The 19,773-nt window shown below is 51.6% G+C and overlaps 2 protein-coding genes across 6 annotated transcripts; both read right to left on the reverse strand.

The window, feature by feature from the left end:
• Positions 1–3,465: 3,465 nt before the first annotated feature.
• Positions 3,466–12,122, reverse strand: UQCRC1 (ubiquinol-cytochrome c reductase core protein 1). Of its 5 annotated transcripts, none has more exons than XM_022573238.3 (13): positions 12,001–12,122; positions 11,607–11,750; positions 9,968–10,054; positions 8,732–8,861; positions 8,342–8,540; positions 7,681–7,760; positions 5,984–6,099; positions 5,602–5,745; positions 5,301–5,461; positions 5,093–5,178; positions 4,521–4,609; positions 4,099–4,174; positions 3,466–3,658 (listed from the first exon to the last, which is right to left on the reverse strand). In XM_022573238.3, exons 1-13 carry the CDS (start codon positions 12,067–12,069, stop codon positions 3,594–3,596), a joined length of 1,446 nt encoding a protein of 481 aa, XP_022428946.1. In that variant the 5' UTR covers positions 12,070–12,122; the 3' UTR covers positions 3,466–3,593. The 5 variants fall into 5 exon arrangements, with proteins under 5 accessions (XP_022428946.1, XP_022428948.1, XP_022428951.1 ...); XM_022573240.3 differs by having other exon boundaries at positions 11,607–11,747; positions 12,001–12,121; XM_022573243.1 differs by having other exon boundaries at positions 11,607–11,770; positions 12,001–12,121.
• A 95-nt stretch (positions 12,123–12,217) lies between these two features.
• TMEM89 (transmembrane protein 89) lies at positions 12,218–19,747 on the reverse strand. The gene is made up of 2 exons (XM_022572482.3): positions 19,420–19,747; positions 12,218–19,042 (listed from the first exon to the last, which is right to left on the reverse strand). The coding sequence occupies exons 1-2, from the start codon at positions 19,711–19,713 to the stop codon at positions 18,857–18,859; spliced, it is 480 nt and encodes a 159-aa protein (XP_022428190.2). The 5' UTR covers positions 19,714–19,747; the 3' UTR covers positions 12,218–18,856.
• Between the last annotated feature and the right edge of the window lie 26 nt (positions 19,748–19,773).

A 19,773-nucleotide genomic window follows, 5' to 3' on the forward strand; every position in this document is an offset into this window, starting at 1 on the left:
CCTACTTTGGAAGGGGAAGCCAGGAGGAGAAAATCTGTATTGTACTCGTGCAGACATGTCCATCCCAGTGTCCTGGACCCCTTCCTGTGCTCTGAACCAGCCCCAGGCAGATGCCATCCAGCTGTGCCTCCAGGGAGGGGTTATCCATGTGTGGAGGGTAGACCACCCACAGTGACAGCTCATCTCTCAGGAATCCACCCCCTCCTGCCTATGCCCCCACTGGTGCGCCTGTCCTGCTCCAGCCAGGCTCCCCTACCCACACATTCTCATTTTGGCCCCTCAGAGTCCCCTCCTCCAACCTACTCTTCTGCATTGGGTCTTCGTTGCTGCGCGTGGGCTTTCTCTAGTTGCGGTGAGCGGGGGCTACTCTTCGTTGCAGTGCGTAGGCTTCTCATTGCGGTGGCTTCTCTTGTTGCAGAGCTCGGGCTCTAGGTACGCAGGCTTCAGTAGTTGTGGCATGCGGGCTCAGTAGTTGTTGCTCGCGGGCTCTAGAGCACAGGCTCAGTAGTTGTGGCACACAGGCTTAGTTGCCCCGTGGCATGTGGGATCTTCCCGGACCAGGGCTCAAACCTGTGTCCCCTGCATCAGCAGGCGGATTCTTAACCACTGTGCCACCAGGGAAGTCCCCAACCTACTCTTCTTGAAGACCCCCTTCCACCCATCATCTCTGCCAGGCCCAGAGGTCACCCTGGGCTCCTCCCTCCCTTCCTCACGGCCCTCAAGGTCCACCTGTGGTGTCCACCTTCATAACTACTCCTTCCTCACTCCTCTTCCCTTAACCAGGCTGAATTCCCACCCGTCTCCCTCAGCTGGCTTCTGTGATTATGGACAGTCCCCTCAACACACCTGCAGGCCAGGGACACTCTTTGTATATACGTATGTGTTCATTACAGGGGTTGATACTGAAATAGAGAGATCCTCCCAAGAGCAGGTCCCTTGTTTTTTTTAAGCCTGGAGAATACTTCTAGACTCACCACTGCCATAGGGCCCCTTCCAACGTGCCTGGCCCCCAGCCTCTCCAGGGGCTCCACAGGCTAATGGGGGACAAAAGGGGACAGCACTTCTGTTAAACTTGTCTGCCTTGTCCTCTTCTAGGTATGGCCGGGTCTCTGGTATGGCCAGAGCTGGGGGCAGTGAGAACCATCCATACTGCCTGTTTTCCTATTGTCCAATAAGGCTTGAGCTACAGGGACAGCCCCAAATTATCATGAAGTACAGCACTGTGATCCATAGGGCCCAGAACCTTTTCCCTAGGTCAAGGTCTCTTCAGCCATGTCCCAGGACCCCCCAACCCTTTGAAATCTGTCCTTCACGTGAGGGCTGCAGAGAACCAGTCGTGCTCTCATTACAGAGGCAGTCCCTGCCTGCAAGACCCTCACCTCTTCTTGTACAGCAAGGGTGGGTGAGAGCAGGGCAGACATACATACACATTTGGGTCTAGCCTTTAGGGGAGACTGGAGGCCCAGCTGAGAGGGTGTTCAGGCAAACCTCATCAGAACCATGAGGGGTCCCCCAAAAGAAATGGCTGCCTGCTGTGAGGGGGTCACTCAAAGCGTGCTACGGGAGGCTGTTGGAGGCAGAAGCAAGGTTGAGGATGAGCATAGGTCTGGCGCTCGGGGGAGGCTCATGAGCAGGGGTGTGGCCTCCTGGCAGGCACAGTTAGGGACCAACCCCAGACACCAGCTCCCTCCATAAACACACTGGGGCCCTAGAGTTTTCTTTCTCCCTCCCACACTCCCCTGGACATTTCCTCCTCTGGCCTCGGTCACCACCTCTGCTGGATGGCACCATGTCTCCAACTGGGGCCTCTTTTGGGGATTCCAGCCCCACACATCTGTCTTGAACACCTCCAAATTTCTCAGAACCGTGGCCAAAGCTGGGCAGGTCATCCCCCTCCAACCTGCCCCTCCCCTGTGGTACCCCAGCCCTGCTGGGGATGCTGCCCTGCTTGCATCCCCTGAAGCCCACTCCAGCTCTTACTATAGCTGTGGTATCTGCTCTGCCACAGAGCTGCTCACCAGAACCGCACAGAAATCCACCCTGAGTCCCCAGGCTAACTCTCAGCTGACCAAGTCACTTCTCTTCCCGTTAACTTCCAATACACCTCCCCCAGCACGCCTCCAAAGTAAAGATCAAATTCCCTGGCTAGGCATGCAAGGTCCGTTAGGACCAGATCACCCGCTCGAGCACTCTGTGTCCAGCACACCTGTAGCCTTTGAGAGTCAGGCCTGGCCTCAGCAGAGAAATCAAGCCCCATCCTCCAGGAGCTCAAACTTGGGACAACACGCTTGGCACTTGCTGTTCCCCAGCCTGGATATGCTGTGTCCATAACCATCCAGGGGTGGGCCTGTCAGGGTTCTGCACTGTCCAGCAGCTTCTCTCCAGCTGTTCACAAAGTAGGATGACCTGAGTCCCCCAGCCTTGGGTTCTAGAAAGCACTTGACAGTTATTTCCTAATTGACAACTTGTGGCAACAAACAGAGCTGAAGGGAAAAGCACTGGGGTGGAGTGGGAGCAAACTGAGGGCTGTTTTGGCCACTGCAAGGCTGGGATGCTGGGGCACTTCTGAATAGCCATCTTCTCAAGAAACCTTGTCCCAGAGCCCTGTCCACAAGTGCCAGCAGCACCTCCCTCACAGCAAAATTGGGCCCCACACTTCCATTCCCCCACTGGGATGCCAGGGAACCTGACTGTGGAAGGGTTGGGGGGCACAGGAACAGGGGCCTATCTGCCCACCTGCCTTGGGGACCATTGCCCAAAGGTGGCAGGGGGACTAGACAGTTGAGAGCTCCACCAGGTCCTCAGGGAGATGAGGAGGGGACTGCCAGGCCAGCAGCTCAGACTTGCCTGGGACAGACCAAGTCTAGGGAGGGGGCTCAGGCCCCACTGAGCTCAGGGATATTCTTGGAGCCTGAGTCAGCGGCAAATCAAGGCAAAGGATTCTTGCCTTGCCTGTCCAGGCAGCAGTTAGAAACCAAATGGGAACACTATGCCCCAGGCTATCCTCCTCCCAGAATCCAGAGTAAACATATGAAGGAGGCTCCCTCAGGGACATTCCTTGGCCTCTCCTGGTCTGTCTGGGGTACGAGGGTCCGCCGGAGGGTGACCGCACAGGACCCACAGCAAGGGGCTTCCCACCTGAGACCCCTGAGTTCCCAGGCTGGGACCTCTACCAGGGCAAAGTCTGGGCCTGCAGTTCCCATGGCCTCCCACACCTCACTCTTGGGACAGATTGGCTAAGAGCATCGCCCATGTGGCTAAATGGAAACAGCTGGCCTCAGCTCCCTGCAGGCATCAAAGGCTTCCGGCCTCTGTGCTGCAGCCCCACGCTTGCCCCTCGCTAAGGACACATCAGCCTGTGGGAAGGCAGAAGGATCTAGGAGATGCAGAACCGGGAGGAAGTCCCTGCTCCCCAATCCACTGCCCAGTGGACCCCATGCCAATGCCAAGAGAGGGACGCGGCAGTTCTCAACACAGGACTTTATTGGTTGGTGGTTATCTGCAGCACAGGTTTGAAGGACTGAGGTGGTATGTTTGTGGTTGGGGGGACCACAGGCCCGGGCCCCGCCCTTTTGCCTGCACAGGCTTCCTGCCTAGAAGCGCAGCCAGAACATGCCGCTACGGATCCGGTTATAATCTGGAAGCTGTTCAATGGGCCCTGTGGGGATAAGGTGGGGCGTCAGGGTGAGGTACCTGGCCTGTACAGAGACACCTGGCCCTGCGCCGCACCCCATCCAGAGCTGCCCAGAGCAGCACAAGACAGGCTTGGAGTGGAAAGAGGGAAGAGAACATTCCTCCAGGGGGTGCTGAGCCTGTCCCTTCATGCTCTGGCCTTTGGAGCTCCACCCCACACATGGAGGTGTCCATTACCTGGCGGGTGTGGGGTACTGATGGAGGCACCTTGGCAGGGAGTCAGGGAGCTGCTAGGACAGGTTTTCTGAGCAGGAACTCCCTGGCAGCCAGGCTATTGGGCAGAGCCTCTTAGGGGCCTCAACGTGCTGCTCCCCGTGAAAGCTGGGGGATGGGGGAGCAGGGGCAGAGGGGAGGCCAAGACAACAGACTGCGAAGGACAAAGAGCAGACTTTCTAGGCCACTCACCCAATCCAGCCACTGCTGGACATTGATCATAGAAGTACTTGGAGCAGACCTCACGCATGATACTGGCATCCACCTCCTGCAGGATGAAGCAGAGGGCACACTGAGTGACAGGCACCGGGGGACCACCTCTGCCAGTCAATATTATCCAGACGACCAAGATCTTCCACACGTACCATGGAGCTGCCCCTCAACCAAAAGGGGAAATGCAGCAGGGCTCTCCCTGCTGTAGACTTCCTCAGGCCCCACCCATCCCTACAGCCATCAGTGCCTCTGCCCTGCCCTCCAATTACACCACCGAGGCAGGTGACGCTGCCTAGGACACCAGGGTTGCCTACAGGAGCAGTCTGCACTGCCTCAACTCTCCACCCTCTGGGAGTCTGCCGGGCCAAGACTCCAGAACCTCTCCCAGGGGCCCTTGTTACCGCAATCCGGCTTTCCCACTCAGCCAGGGGGATGCGGCGGCCATATGTCAGAAGACTACGTCCAATGTCCTCACAAACAGGAGTGGTGCCTGCAAGGGTTGGGGGAAGTTTACAGGTCCACATGGTCCAATCCACGTGGGTCCAAGCCAAGCATGCGAGGGTGCCCCCAAGAAGCCCCGGCTGAGGGCACTACCCCCACCCACCAAGCAGCCCACCTCGCTGCCAGCGAAGCAGCACGGAGTGAGAGTGGGAGCAGCGTCCTCGGCATATGTCCCAGAGAGGCTGCCGAAGTGCTTCACGGTACACACAGAACCTCCAGCGCTCTGGGCTGACCTGGACCTTGGTCTGACCTAGACCACAACCCTCACTTGTACAACCACCTGTCACTGTATCCATGGGCTGTTGATCTAGCCTACCCACACCTGTACCTAAAACCCCAGGCCCCTGTGAGAGGGGTGGTGGTGGGGTACGGTGTGACCTTCGAAGTTTTCGTTTCCAATCTTGGTTAGGAACACTGGGACTGTCACTGCCAGTATGCACTCTACCCCTTGCCACAGGGCTGCAGGACTCACCGATCAGATGAGACACCAGAGCATTTCTGAGAATGTTTTTGCCCCGGACCACCTCGCTCTCTGTGGCACTGGTGCAAAGGCGCATCCTAGAGCAGGGGTGGGGCGGGATTCATCCTGAGAGACGGTGCTGTCTCTGAGCCTCCCACGGTCCTGCTCAAAGGGCCCTATTCCCTCCCCACCTCCCTGGCAGCACTAGGCCGCCACTCACCACTGGCCCTGTAGGAAGAACATCATGTCGTCGATGCTCATGTGGTCGCAGACAAAGTGTGCGCCCAGCAACCCCGTCTCTGCATAGCAGATGTTGAAGGTCTGGAAACTCTGGCACAGCTTCTTGGTTGCAGCAACTGCAGCCAGTGGGCTGGACAAGTGCTACCAGGGATGAGGGTGGTCAGCACCCACCCTCCTGTCTGCAGTCCACACCCCAAACCCCACAGTACAAGCGCCCACAGCCCAGCTCCCTCTCTTCCCTGAAGACAAGGTCCCATCCCATGCCCACCCCTGGCACTCACCGTGCCACCACCGTAAGTGCAGTCATAGTGGCCAATGATGGCATTGGCCACCTGGAGGGCCACATTGTCCGGGTTGGCCCAGCCAGGCCCCTCCACTGCAATGGCCACATGGGCCAAAGGCAGGGCATCATCACGGTGGCGGATCTGAAACAGTACATGGCAAAGCTGAGGGACAGCCAGATTTCCCAGGTGACCAGCAAAGGTGCCAAGTGTGGGTGGAGAGTGTGCATGCAAGTGTGAACACGTGTGCCTGTGAGGCAGCAGCCACAGGACACCTGGCCAACTCGAGGCATCTCCGGAGTCATGAAGATAGCCATGCACATGAGGGTGCCCCCAAGAGGTCCCGGCTGAGGGCACTACCCCCGCCCACCAAGCAGCCCACCTCGCTGCCAGTGAAGCGGCAGGGAGTGAGAGTGGGCACAGCATCTTCAGCGTATGTCCCAGAGAGGCTGCAGAAGTGCTTCTGGGCGAGGTCTAGCAGCTGCCGGTGCTCCACCCCTGCCGAGACAGACAGCAGAGTTACTGGCCAGCCAGGGCCCAAGGCACAGGGTAGGGGAGATCACACACAAGCAGAGGACCCCATGTCCTGCCTTGGTGGGAAACACCAAAAGGAAGACATGACATCAGGACAAGGTGAGGAAAGAGGACCCTTCACAGACACACCCTATCTCACGGGCAGGGCAGGCACCTCAGGGTCAAACAGCTTCCATCACCTCAGCCACAGGGAAGCAGCAGCATGGTGAGCTTAAAAATGGGTTCCCATGTGACACATTCCCACCAGCACCAAGGACAAGACTGGTACTCCCTGGGCATAAGGCCACCTGCCCTGCCTTCTCCCTCTGGCCCTTCCTCAAGCAGATCCTATGGGGGCTGGCAGGTGAGAGGGCACAAAGAGGTGCTATGCAGGGCTGTGACTAGCTCCGGGGTCCCCTGAGAGCTGGGGACGTTTACTAGTAACGTTACAAACTCACGCCTCAGGACCCCTCCTGGACCTCACCTCTGCAAGAGGAGGCCTTTGCTGCCATAGCGCCTTGACCAGTGGGCGCTGTGGTAGTAAGCAGCCTCCCCCAGGTACAGCCTTCTAGGTGCCTCTGCCGTTTATTCTTTCCTTCCCTGAGCTCAGATCCTGTTGGACTCAACAAAGTCTGATGTGTCAGTAGCTCAGACTGCTCCTGGTCCCGAGGTTCACTGGCCCCAAGGCCACCAATCATGTTCTTCCTATCAATTTTTCTTGCCCAGTCAGCTGTCACGACCTAAGTTGGGAAAGCACCCTGGCCCTGCTCCCGTCCCCTCCCTGCCACATCCCCTCCTCTGTCAGGTGTGTCTACCTAAAAAGCCACCCTGAGTCCCCGCACTTCTCTCCCAGCTCCTACCATCCCCCACCAGGCACCTGCAGCAAGCACTCCCTGCGCCTGCCCACTTCCGCTCTGGCCCCTACACGGCAGCAGAGCAAGCCTCAAAACACACCAGCCCGTGACACTGCTCTTCCCCTCTGCACAGACCTCCCACTCCCCACCGAATTAAATCCCACCTCTCTTTAAGCCTCTGTTCAAATGACACATGCTTCAAAAGCACCTCCCAATTCAAAAAAACAAACAAACAAACAAACAACCACCTCCCTACCCTCTAACTCTGAGTCCCCCATTAAAGTGCCCCTACCACTGTATGCCTTCAAGGCACTTCCTATCTGTCATGCAATGTCTGGTTTGCCCACTGACAAGGCCAAGAGAAACAGGCCTGAGGCCTTGAATCTCCCACCAGCCTACAACCTGGATCTCCTACGACCAGGTGGGGCTGAGAAAACCCTGAGGCCTGGAGAGGCCAACAGCCCAACTGAGGCCTGTACTAAAGAGCGGAGTAGCATCCCTGGGCGGCCAGTTTCAGTGGCGGTGGCAGAGGAGAATCCCACCCCACCTCAAAGAGCATGGAAGAGAAGTCACTCCCCTCAAGGACAGGGTGGGAACAGTGTCCCCAGGAGTGGAAGATCCCTATGGTCAGAACTGGGAGACTTGGCCCTGGTAACCAAGGCCACAGCCCACCCCCCTATTACCACAGGGCTTCAATGAGCCCATCGCTCACCTCCAGCTGCTGCTAAAACCATTCGAGAGGCCTTGTAATGCCGGCTGAGGTACTCAGTCAGGTCTGCCCGAGACAGCTTCCTGCAAGACATACAGCCAATTGGTCAATACCGCTCCCAAACCAGAATGATGTGGGTCACACAAAACGGGGCTGAGGAGACAGACCAGGAGACATGGCTTCTCTGGAAAGCAGGACTCCACACATTAATTGGTCCTTGCCCCATTTCTGCCACCCACCACTCTGGGGCCCAGAGGGCAGCCCTCATTGGGCCCCCCTCACATCCCACCTCAGGACAGGCTTGTAGTCCCCTCTGAGGAGGGTGAGAACTGACGGTGGGGGCTCTTGAGGGGCAACAGCAGAGCTCATCCCACCAGAGGACAAGAAGCCATGTGGAGGGATACCCAGAGCACCCTCCCTCAGGCTGGCAGGACATGCATGGAAACGTACCCTAAAGCAAAGCCCAAAATTCAAGTGAAAACCACACAGGTGTTAAAAAAGACTCACAGGGACCATGTGGCAACATAGAAAATGTCTCCAGTTGTGTGAATTAGGAAAATAAACAGCACAGACAGCAGATCAACTAAAAACAAACTCATGTGGACATGGCCTGGCCATGCCAGAATGAGGGGACGAATTCCACCCCAGACCAGCCAACACTCACCTGACATTCTCATTGGACCCCTCCACGGCCTGGGCTAGAGGTGTGCCCTGGAATGCTGTGGCATGCAGGTAGTCAAAGACCACGTCCCGCATAGATGCATCATTCTCCTGCAGCTCCTGCAGGATCACATCACGCTCCTTCTCAACCTGGGAGTCTTCTAGGCTGCAGTTCTGCACAATGTCGGCCAGGAGCTCCACAGCTGGATGCAAGAAGGACAGGTTTGGTGACCAGTAACAGGACAAAACCCCAGGCCTGACACCACTGGTTGCTTTGTTGCAAGGCCATACTCTAAGGGTAACCCCATTCTTCAGCCAGGCCAGGAGCTCCTGAGTGCCTGTCCTCTGCACTCCTGGGGTCCTACTGGTGTCCCGGCCCCATCCTCCAGCGTACCTTTTGGCAGGTCCTTAGACAGTGCCTTGATGTAGTAAGCTGTGTGCTCCCGGGTGCTGTAGGCGTTAAGATGGGCCCCCATGCTCTCTACCTCCTTCTCCAAGGCAATGCCAGGCCGATTCTTTGTTCCCTGGAACCACACATCAACAGGACAAATCAGGAGCCACATGGGAGCCCAGGACCCCATCCTCACAGGCTAAAGTCCCAGCAGGACCACTGGTCCACAGATATCTCCCTCAGCAAAGGCTCTGGGGTTATACAGCCCAGAGGCTGTGCTCACCAAGTGCTTAGCAGGCCTTAAGCCAATCAACGCCACAGCATCGAGGACCAAGAGAATGAAGACATCCAGGGGCCAGGAAAGAAGGGCATGGCCAAAGCAAGTGCTACCTGAAATCCAGAGCTCCCATACCAAGAGGGGGTATAGCATTTGACTGAGAGCTCCCATACCAGCCTGATCTTACCAGCACTCCCTCTCCTCTTACTGACAGTCATGGTCAGGTAAGCTCACACCTGTGCTCAGGTGATGCTACCACTACCCACTCTCCCTCATACCATTTATATGACTCTGTGTGTGTGCTATGGCCTCTGTAGGACTCAACCTTAGTCCAGTGTGTGTGTATGTATGTGTGCGTGTGCATGGCAGTGCTGCTGTCCAATGACACACACACGTATCAATGTGTTGAGACTGACACACATAACTGTGATGCTGGACCTGGCTAGCTGCCCATTCCTGCTCCACAACACCACCTATCCCGTATCTTCTCCATTTTTTTCATTCATTTAAGAACTCAGTCTCCACTCCATGCGAACACGAGGTGGCTTAGGAGCTGTTCCCATCCTCAAGAAAGCTCCTACTTACTTCTATAAACAAGAGATGCACAGCATTTTACAAAAACTAAATCTGTGGGTTTGTTACAATGCACGTGTACATCCACAATTCTATATCCGTGCATGCACACAACACAGGCCTGGCCTCTGGTGAAGAGCAGGGCTCCTATGGCTCCCTGGGGTTTTTCTGGCTCTGGGGGCCTTGTGCAGGGGTTCACCAGATAGGCGCTCACTCAGAAGAGGCCAAGTCCACATGACTCCTCCCAGAAAAGCCATCCAGAGATCTCTTTCCCCTGCTACCCTGCTAAAACCCATAACTGAGGAGGCTGACTTTTCTGAACTGCATCCCCAGGAGGGACAGCAGGAAGCCCTAAGCCCAGGGGAGATGCAGGACTTTAGGAGCCTCACCTTGAAAGCCAGATGCTCCACAAAGTAGCCTGCCCCGTTGTTCTTCTCAGTCTCATAACGGCTGCCAGCATCAATCCACACCCCCACCTGGACAAGAAACCACCAACAAAGGTAACAAACAAACCACCTCAGCCCCCCTTACACTCCACCCTGCAAGACTCAGCACAAGCCCCAGACAGGGGCTCACAGTCCCACGCTGGGGAAAAACTTCTCAGCAGGACCCCTGTGCTTAGAGGCACAGGGCACCAGCTGAATGACTGCAGTCACACTGCATCACCTCTCCTCCCTGCTCTATTTCCTGACTGGTTATCGAGACTCGCAGGGAAGCTTCAAACCAGGCACGTTCACCTGTCCCATCACCACAGGAAATTCTTAAATTCAACCTCACTTTTCAGTTGATTCTTTGTTTCTTCTAGGCAAGCAACTAATCATTTGAAAACAACTTCTTTTCTCCTTCCTAAAAATTATACCCTGCCTTTTTTCTGGTGATTGTGTCCTTTCGCCATTAAAGGAGAGGCTATTGGCTTAAACACTGAACATTTTATCGTAAGTAGCCTTCGTTCACACTTTAAAAAAAGTTTTAAACAGAGCTGGACACCTAACACTGCCAAGTGTCTCCTTGGCACCCAACGAGAGAATCTTATAATTTTCTTAATAGCCTCCTGGTGTGCTGTGAAACACAAACCACACTACTCACCCCCATGGTGACATAGACCTAATCTTTTAATTTACTATTTGTTTCATAGCTGACTTAAAATGTTCACATTTACTTTCCTAAGAGATGTTGATACACGTACCATACGTCATAAATTCTTTACATGAACATCTATTACACATCTAACATCTTCGAAAGATACATTTTACAATCCATGGTATCCTTTGATTATAACTGGCAGCATTCTTTTCCTGCCACTAGAGCACAGTGATGCTCCTTACAATCTAGAGCATCTTAGTGTCCATGAAATACAGCATTCTCTACCAAGCTTTCTTAACAGGCTGTGGGTCGGCTTACACAGGTGCCATGTAATAAGGAAGTTGCCCATCACTTTTTGTTGTGTTCAGTAACAACTTATATCACAGGACATTATTTGTTCCTGGAAAACTGAAAGAATTTACCAATAAAAGCACCTGAAGTTTGGGGTGGGGAGGAGACGGTTCGCTTCTTGAGAATCTTCTCTGTTTATCTAGCCAAGATTTCTATCTTTGAGTGAATTTTGAGGAAAATTATCCATTTAACTGGAATTTTCTAGTTGATTTCTTCTGCAATACATTTCCAGTCTAGGCAAGGGATTATGACTTTGGGCCGTGAGGCTGGCAGTCACCTAATGTCTCTGAACCCCATTTTCCTCATTGAAGGATCACTTCTCTCATATGGGCTGCTGAAGAAAAAGCTGAAAAAAGACTTGGCCTCCTGATTGGCAAGCATCACACGCTAAGTAAGTGTTGGGTACGGTGAGGATTGCCCCCAAGAAGTCAAGGCGTGGCTTGGGTAGGGATTGGGGTAGGAGGGTCAATCCTGAGGTGGCTGGGAGGAGTCTGATCCAAACCACAGAGCACTTGAGCCCAAGGTCACACCCCGACTTGGGAAAGGAGACCATGCCCAATATTGAGGTGCACTCCCGACAGCGGACCCACTCACCGTGCAGGTAGGCTGGGAGGACTGCTCCGAGGCCACTCGCAGCCCGTTGTCCAGCTGGCTGACCTGCGTCTCCGGCACGCTCTGCAGGGCCTGGGCGTAGGTGGCGATGCCCCGCAAGACAGGCGACCTCAGCAGGGCCGGCTGCTGGAAAGGGGCGACCAGGACTGAGGATTAGATTGGAGGATCGCCCCTTAGCTCTCAGGCCTGCGGTGGGATCCCCGTCTCCGCCCCCAGGCCAGCCGCGAGACTCCCATGCGTGCCCTCGGCCGTGACCTTCCCACGGCCCTGACCCCGCGACCTCCCCATTCTCGACCCGCCACCGCTAACAGCCCGCTCCCTGTCTGCTTTCCAAAGACCCGCTCCCCATAGCTCTGCGCTCTCGCTGACACCTCACCGAGCGGCGGCTGCGCACCAGCACTCGCGTCCCAGCGCTGGCCGCCCGGCAAACCGCGGAAGCCGCCATCTTCTGGCTCCAGTGGACGCTGAGCCGCGCCACGCATGCGTAGAGTGGACGCAGCGGCGCGCGAGGCGCAGGCGCAGTACCGCAGACTTGGCGCTCGGCTGCTCCCTGGCGGACGACGCCGCGGGTATTCATTCTCTGCTGGTCGTTAGTTCTTGTCTTCGCGTCCCTGGGTAACAGTGCGCATTAATCCCTCTGGCTAGTCATCGTCTTGTGCGGGTCTGTTCAGGATCCAGCCCATCTTCCCTCTTCACCCGTGGTGGTGGCATTGGGGACAGAGTGCGCGATGTTTCTCGCGAACAGTGGGCGCCTCGACTCCACTGAGTGCTCAGAGCGGCCGGGCGGGCGGGGAGCGCAGCCACAGCAGGTTTGCGAATCGCAACCCCAGGGCTAAACCACCAGGGTGGAACCTGGGACTACGAGGCTGCTGCTGAAAGTCACGGTTTTCTCTTTAAAGGAATGGAGAAAGTTCAGGCGGTTGACATGGAAAGAATTTAGCAATATATTGCTAAGAAAAAAGGAACAGTTTTAGAGACTAATTTGTGAAAAGGATTCCTTGTTTGGAAAACAAAACACACACAAAACAAAACGAAGTGCTTTTTCTAATAGGCTACATAGAAAAAAACCCAGAGGAACTCACTCTAAACTCTCATTCAGGTGACTTACAGAAAATGAATTCAGGGGAAGGGGAAAGAGGCTACCATTTTTACACTTCTGTATTATTTTAATACATAATTTAAAATTTTTAGGGAATTCCTTGGCGGTCCAGTGGTTAGGACTCTGCGCTTTCACTGCAGTGGCCCGGTTTCAATTCCTTGTTGGGGAACTAAGATCCTGCAAGCCGCGGGTCTCAGCCAAAAATAAAAAAGTAAAATAAAAATAAATTTTTTACAAAAGATGTTTGTTGCTTTTGAAATAATAGCATATTTCTGAACTGTACTTCCTTTTACAGGTATATGAGATTTTCTGTGATCTTTCAAAATATCACTCAGAACTTTCTTTTATAAAATCAGAAGATGCTTAAGTGTGCACTGATAAATATTTTGTGAACTAAAATTATGTTATGATCTTGACATGAAAAAATAAAGTGAAATAGAATCTCCTAATTAGTTTTTTAAAAACTAGTTTTTAGAACCGTCTTATATTTACAGAAGAATTGAGCAGACGGTACAGAATTTCCCATATATCCCTGCCCACATACAGGCATGCACAGTTATTCCTATTAATAGCTTACCTTATTGTGATACATTTGTTACAATTAATGAACCAATATTGACATTATTATTAACTAAAGTCCATAGTTTATTCAGATTCCCTTAGTTTTAGTTTTTACCTAATATCCTTTTTCTTTCTAGGATCCTATCCAGGATACCACATTCCATTTCGTTGTCATGTCTCCTTAGACTCCTCTTGCCTGTGACACAACCTCTTCCAGTGACCAGCGCATTGTGCACCTTCCTTCTAGCAGAGCTCCCCCAAAGAGCTCACTGCCTCCAATTCCTCTCCTCCCACTCTTTCCCAAACCCACTCCAATCCCATCCCCAATTCATTCCTCCAAAACCACACCTGTAAAGGTAATCAATGAGCTCCATGTTGCTAAACCTAATGGCCAGTGCTCGGTCTTGTTTAAAGTGATTGGCCACTTTTTCCTCCTTAGAGCCTCATCCCTTCTCCACCTTTAGTTTCCCATGCTCTCCTGTTCTTGTCCTACCTCCCTGTACATCTCAATTAAACATGCTAAAGCTGGGACTTCCCTGGCGGTCCAGTGGTTTGCACTCCGCACTTCAACTGCAGGGGGTGCGGGTTCGATCCCTGGTTGGGGAAGTAAGATACTGCATGCTGTGCAGCACGGCCGGGGTGGGGGGAAAAATATGCTAAACTTGAACTCTTTACTTTCCCTCCCAAACCTGTTCCTCCCATAATTGTCTTCATCTCAGTAAATGACACTTCCATTAACCAAGTTGCTCAGGCTAAAAATCTAGGAGTCATCCTTGACTCTTCTCTCTCAAAATCCACACCCAATCTTTTAGCAAATCCAATAATTTCTAATCCAGTTACCGAACCCCCCCTTTCCCCACCCCACTGCTACCCTGGGGTGAGAAGGGAAGGACAATGAGACAACCAGGAAGTGTGATGTGGTAGATGCCCAGGGACGGATATGTTTCAAGAGATTGGTCAAAAAGGAAATGCTGCTAAAAGGTCAAGTACAAGCAGTGGTCATTGCAATGATTTGGCAAGAGTCTTTGATGACTCATTGATCTTCTGGAATTTACTTGGCCTATGGGGTGAGGTGAGACCAAAATACCCTTTTTCCCCCTAAATTGCAAACTGAATTTTGTAACAATTCTTGACCAGGCCTCATTTCTCTATCCATCTCTGAGACTCCCTTTATTCCCCCCAGAGAGTCTCAAAACTGTAAAAGCAGGTCCATGCGGGCTGCCTGAGAGGGCTCTGGCACTCACCTTACTCTCCTCACTCAACATTTGATATACACTTCAGCTTATTCTTCTAGATATTTTTTCTTTTATTTTAATTTTAGTTTTTAAATTGTGCTAACATATACATAACATTTAGCACCTTAACCATTATTACATCTTAACATTATACAGTTCGGTGGTATTAATTACATTCAAAATGTTGTGCAGGGAATTCCCTGGCAGTCCAGTGGTTAGGACTCAGCACTTTCACTGCTGGGGCCCAGGTTCAATCCCTGGCCAGGGAACTAAGATCCCGCAAGCCTCATAGTGCAGCCAAAAAAAAAAAAAAAAAAGTTGTGCAACCATTATCACTATCTAGTCTACTTTCAAAACTTTTTCCTCATCTCAAACAGAAATTCTATATCCATTAAGCAATAACTCGCCATTTCCCCCTTCCTCAAATCTCTGACAACCTCTATTCTACTTTCTGTCTCTATGAACTTGACTGTTCTAGGTACCTCATATAACTGGGATCATAGAGTTTTGTTGTTAAAAAAATAAAAGGCCCAAAATAGAGTCGCTTATGCTAAGCCCCATGCCACCAAACCAAGTCTTAATTTTAGTTGGGCTCTCCCAGAAATGGAATCTTAAACCAGTCAGTCAGGAATCTTCTGATCAACACTATTTGATCAGGTCATCTGCCTGTTATACTGTGACATGCCCTAAAGGGAAGTAACTTTGCAATAACCAACCTGCTTTTTCTGCCTACGATAGTATCCTTGTTCCCACTCCCTTTTGCCTATCAAAATCTTTCTTTCTTTTTTTTTTTTTTCGGTACGCGGGCCTCTCACTGCTGTGGCCTCTCCGTTGTGGAGCACAGGCTCTGGACATGCAGGCTCAGCGGCCATGGCTCACGGGCCTAGCCGCTCCGCAGCATGTGAGGTCTTCCCGGACCGGGGCACGAACCCATGTCCCCTTCATTGGCAGGCGGACTCTCAACCACTGAGCCACCAGGAAAGCCCAAAAGCTTTCATTTTTGTTCAGCACCTTGGCGTTCTTTTCTACCTGCTAGATTGGATGTGCCTGATTTGAATCAATTTTTGCTCAAATAACTTAAAATTTTTAAACATGCCTCAGTTTATCTTTCAACATTGTCCTTTTATCGTTGGTTTATTTCACTTAGCATGATGTTTATCTATTTATCTGTTGGTGGACATGGGCTGTTTCTACCTTTTGGCTATTGTGAATAATGCTACGACGAACACTCACTGGCATACAAGCATCTGTTTGAGATGCTGCTTTCAATTATTTTGGTATTTACCTAGAAGGGGAATTGCTGGCTCATATGGTAATTATATTTTTAGCTTTTTGAGGAACCACCAAGCAGTTTTCTGTAGTGGTTGTACCATTTTACATTCCTGCCAGCAATGCAAAAGTGTTCTAATTTCTCTACATTCCCACCAATATTTGTTATTCTCCAATAGCCATCCTAATGGGGGTGACATGATATCTCGTGGTTTTGATTTGTATTTCCATAATGACTAGTGATGTTAAGCATCTTTTCATGTGGTTATTGGCCATTTGTATATCTTCTTTAGACAATGTCTATTCAAGCCCTTTGCCCATTTTTGAATTTGTTTGTTTTTTTGTTGTTGAGTTGTAGGAATTCTTTAGGTATTCTGGATATTAGTCCCTCCTCAGATATATGATTTGCAAATATTTTCTTCCATTTTGTGAGCTGTCTTTTTACTCTCTTAATAGTGTTCTATGATGCACAAATTTTTTATTTTGATGAAGTACAATTTATCTATTTTTTCTTTTGTTACCTGTTCTTTTAATGTCATACTTAAGAAATCATTGCCTTCTCCAAGATTATGAAGATTTCCATCTATGTTTTCTTCTAAAAGTTTTATAGTTTTAACTTTTAAATTTAAATCTTTGATCTTTTTACTTAATTTTGTATATGATGTAAGGTAAGGGTCCAACTTCATTCTTTTGCATGTGGATATTCAGTTTTCTCAGCACCATTTTTTGAAAAGACTATCTTTTCCCCATTAAATGGTCTCTGCACTCTTGTTGAAAATCAACTGAATATATATGTGAAGGTTTATTTCTGGGCTTTCTATTCTATTTCATTGGTCTGTATGTCTATTCCTATGCCAGCACCACACTGTTTTGATTACAGTGCCTTTGTAGTACATTTTGGAAATCAGAAAGTTTGAGTCCTCCAACTTTGTTCTTCTTTTCCAAGATCGTTTTGGCTATTCAGGGTCCCTTGAGATTCCATATAAATTTTAGGATGGGTTTTTCTATTTCTCTTATAAAACACCATTGGGATTTTCACTGGGATTACACTGAATTTGTAGACCACTTTGGGTAGTATTGCCATTTTAACAGTATTAAGTCCTCCAATCAAAGAACATGGAATGTCTTTCTATTTACTTAGGTCTTTTAAAATTTCTTTCAGCAATGTTTTTCAGCAAGAAGAAATCAGGTGGCACCTTCAGCACTTCACTTGGAAATTTTTTCTGCTAAATATTAAAGTTCATCATTTACAAGTTCTGCTTTCCATCCAAATACGGGTTATGATTCCACTAAGCTTCCCACAACTATTTAACAAAGATTCCTTTTACTCCTGGTTTCCAATAACATGTTCCTAATTTTCTTCTGAGCCCTCAATGGCAGCATTCTTAATGTCCAAATTTCTGCTAACAGTTGTTTGAAGGTAGTTTTGGCTTTTTCTGTTATGCTCCCTGACATTCTTCCAGACTTTGCTCACTGCCCAATTCCAAAGCCATTTCCACATTTTTAGGATTTGTTACAGCAGTACCTCTCACTCTTGATACCAATACTTAGTAGTTTTCTATTGCTGCCATAACAAATCACCACAGACTTAATGGCTTAGAACAAAACAAATTTATTATCTCACAGCTCTGTAGACCCAAAATCCAACATGGATGTCATTGGGCTAAAATCAAGACATTAGCAGGGCTGTGTTCCTTTCTGGAGGTTCTAGGGGAGAATGTGCCCTTCGTCATTCAGTTTATTGGCAGAAGTTAGATCATAGTGGTTGAAGGACTGAGGTTTCTGTTTTCTTGCTGCCTATCACCCAAGGGTCATTCCCAGCTTCTAGAGGCCATCTGAATTCCTTGGATCTTTGGGTGGTGGAAGATCTCTTCTACCACCTTCAAAGCCAGCAGCAGAGGATTATTAGTACCTCTCACACTTTGAATCCAACCAACTCTCCTGCCCTCCTCTTCCACTTTTAAGGGCTCATGAAATTACACTGGGCCCACCAAAATAATCCAGAATAATCTTCCCATTTTAATGTCTTTAACTTAATTCCATCTGCAAAATCCTCTTTGCCATGGACTGTAAAATATTCACAGACTCCAAGGACATCTTGAGGGCCATTATCCTGCCTACCACAGCCTCCCTAGGAGACACCAACTCCTGTCTCTTCCCAGACTGCCCTCTCCTGTGTTCCAGAATTCCTTCTTTTCCTTGAAATCCTGACCATCTTATGGTTCATGGAAGAGGTCAAGGTCTCTTTCCCCACCTGGCCCTTGTATGTGCTTATCCTTCTGACTGGAGCACTCTCCCCCTCCTCTCATCACCCCACTCACCCTTCAGGTCCCAGCAGTCAGCCCACACCTGCCCTACTCCAACTGGCTCAGCACAACTCTCTGCAGAGGAATTGAGTTTTTGAGTCTGCTTCATCACCACCTCTACCCTCCCCTATTTGTGAGTGGGTGAGGGAGGAGCCTGTTCTGTTCATCAGCAGATCCTGATGCCTATGGTAGAAGGAAGGGAGGAAGCAGGTGAGGGCCCCTTTGGGGAGGTTCAGCCCTCATCCCACTTCCAGGGGCTTTACAGCAAGGGCCACTTAGGTGCCAAAGCATGTTTGAGATGTCACAAAGATGAAGGCAGCCAGGGCCCTCCCTCTACCCCCAGCCCCAGCTCAGGCCCCACAGGCTCAACCAGGAGCCCTAGCTCCTGACTCAGCCAGGTGGTCACCTCTGGGCTGCCCTCTCTGGACCACCCACATCTGCCCTGATGGCCAAGTCTTCTCCCACCACACTGGGGGCCCCTGAGGAGCCCCAGAGGAGCAGTTGTATTTATGAGTGGGATCCCTAGAGAGGAGGGGTCAGTTGGTGTGGGCAATGGAGCAGGGTGAGCCAGCCTGGGCCCCACCTGCCCAGCCATCGATGGGCACCGAGGCCTCGATGGGTGTGCTGGCTCTAAAAGTAGAAAAGGGGCACAGGGTCCAGACAGGCCTGGAGAGAATAAGACACACAGACCTGAGCCTGGCCCAGAGCCTCAGGCCATCCCCGCCCCAACAAGCCACCAGGCAAAGAGAGGAGTATGTTGGGTCACCCGCTCTGGGCAGGAGCCCCCTTTATTTGGGTTCGCTGCTGGGAGGCTAGATGCTGCAGATGGCCCTCAATATGGACCAGGAGGGCATCCAGCATATGCAGGACCCCAAGGAGTAGGGCACGGTCTGAGATCGGGGCCCGTCGTTTCCAGGGTGCACAGGGGTTAGCCGTCACCTGCGGATGCTGAGGATAGGACCAAAAGGCAGGAGTGAGAACAGAGGAACAGGACAGAGGTGTGGTGGGAAAGGGGACTTAGGGTGATGGAGGATCGTGGAGGGTCTGTTGTGGCCTAGTATGGTCATGGGGCCCATGGAGGCTGGATGAGGAATAGGGATATTAAAGAGGGAGGATGGGGCAGGGTACTACCCATGGGAAATGGCCAGGGACTGTTGGGTGTGGACAGATGTAGGGACGCTGGGGTGTGAGTGATGGGGCAGGGGCAGGGGGAGGGGTAGCAGGAGGCCCAGAAGACATGAGTGGGAGGATGGGTAGAGAATTATGAGCTCATTGGGTATGAACAGAAGTAGGAGGCTGTGGGTACAGAGCAGTGCCATGCTCACCTCACTCTTAGTGGCCTGTGAGCGCCGCCGTTGCATCACCGCACGGCTGAGCATCAGCATCATGGTAGTGGCGACGGTGACCCCAGCCACTGGGTAGATGCGGTTCACCCCCAGGGCCATCCAATGGCCAGGACACCCCAGGATGCCCTTGCAACCCTCCAGGCTGTTTGGCTGGCACCCCCAGGGCTGTAAGTCCAGCCCCACCTGGTACCACAGGGGCCGTGACCAGGTGTGGGTGCGGACAGGCATCGCTAGCAGAAGCAGCCATGGCAGGAAGGACTGTGCGTGCAGCATGACTGCTGCCAGTACTAGGGGCCGGAACCTGGGCGCCTGGCAACGGGCAAACACTCCTCC

The sequence above is a fragment of the Delphinapterus leucas genome, chromosome 10, assembly GCF_059928025.1.
Source record: "Delphinapterus leucas isolate spDelLeu-1000000601 "Yukka" chromosome 10, BTC_Dleu_Yukka2, whole genome shotgun sequence".
Taxonomy (NCBI): domain Eukaryota; kingdom Metazoa; phylum Chordata; class Mammalia; order Artiodactyla; family Monodontidae; genus Delphinapterus; species Delphinapterus leucas.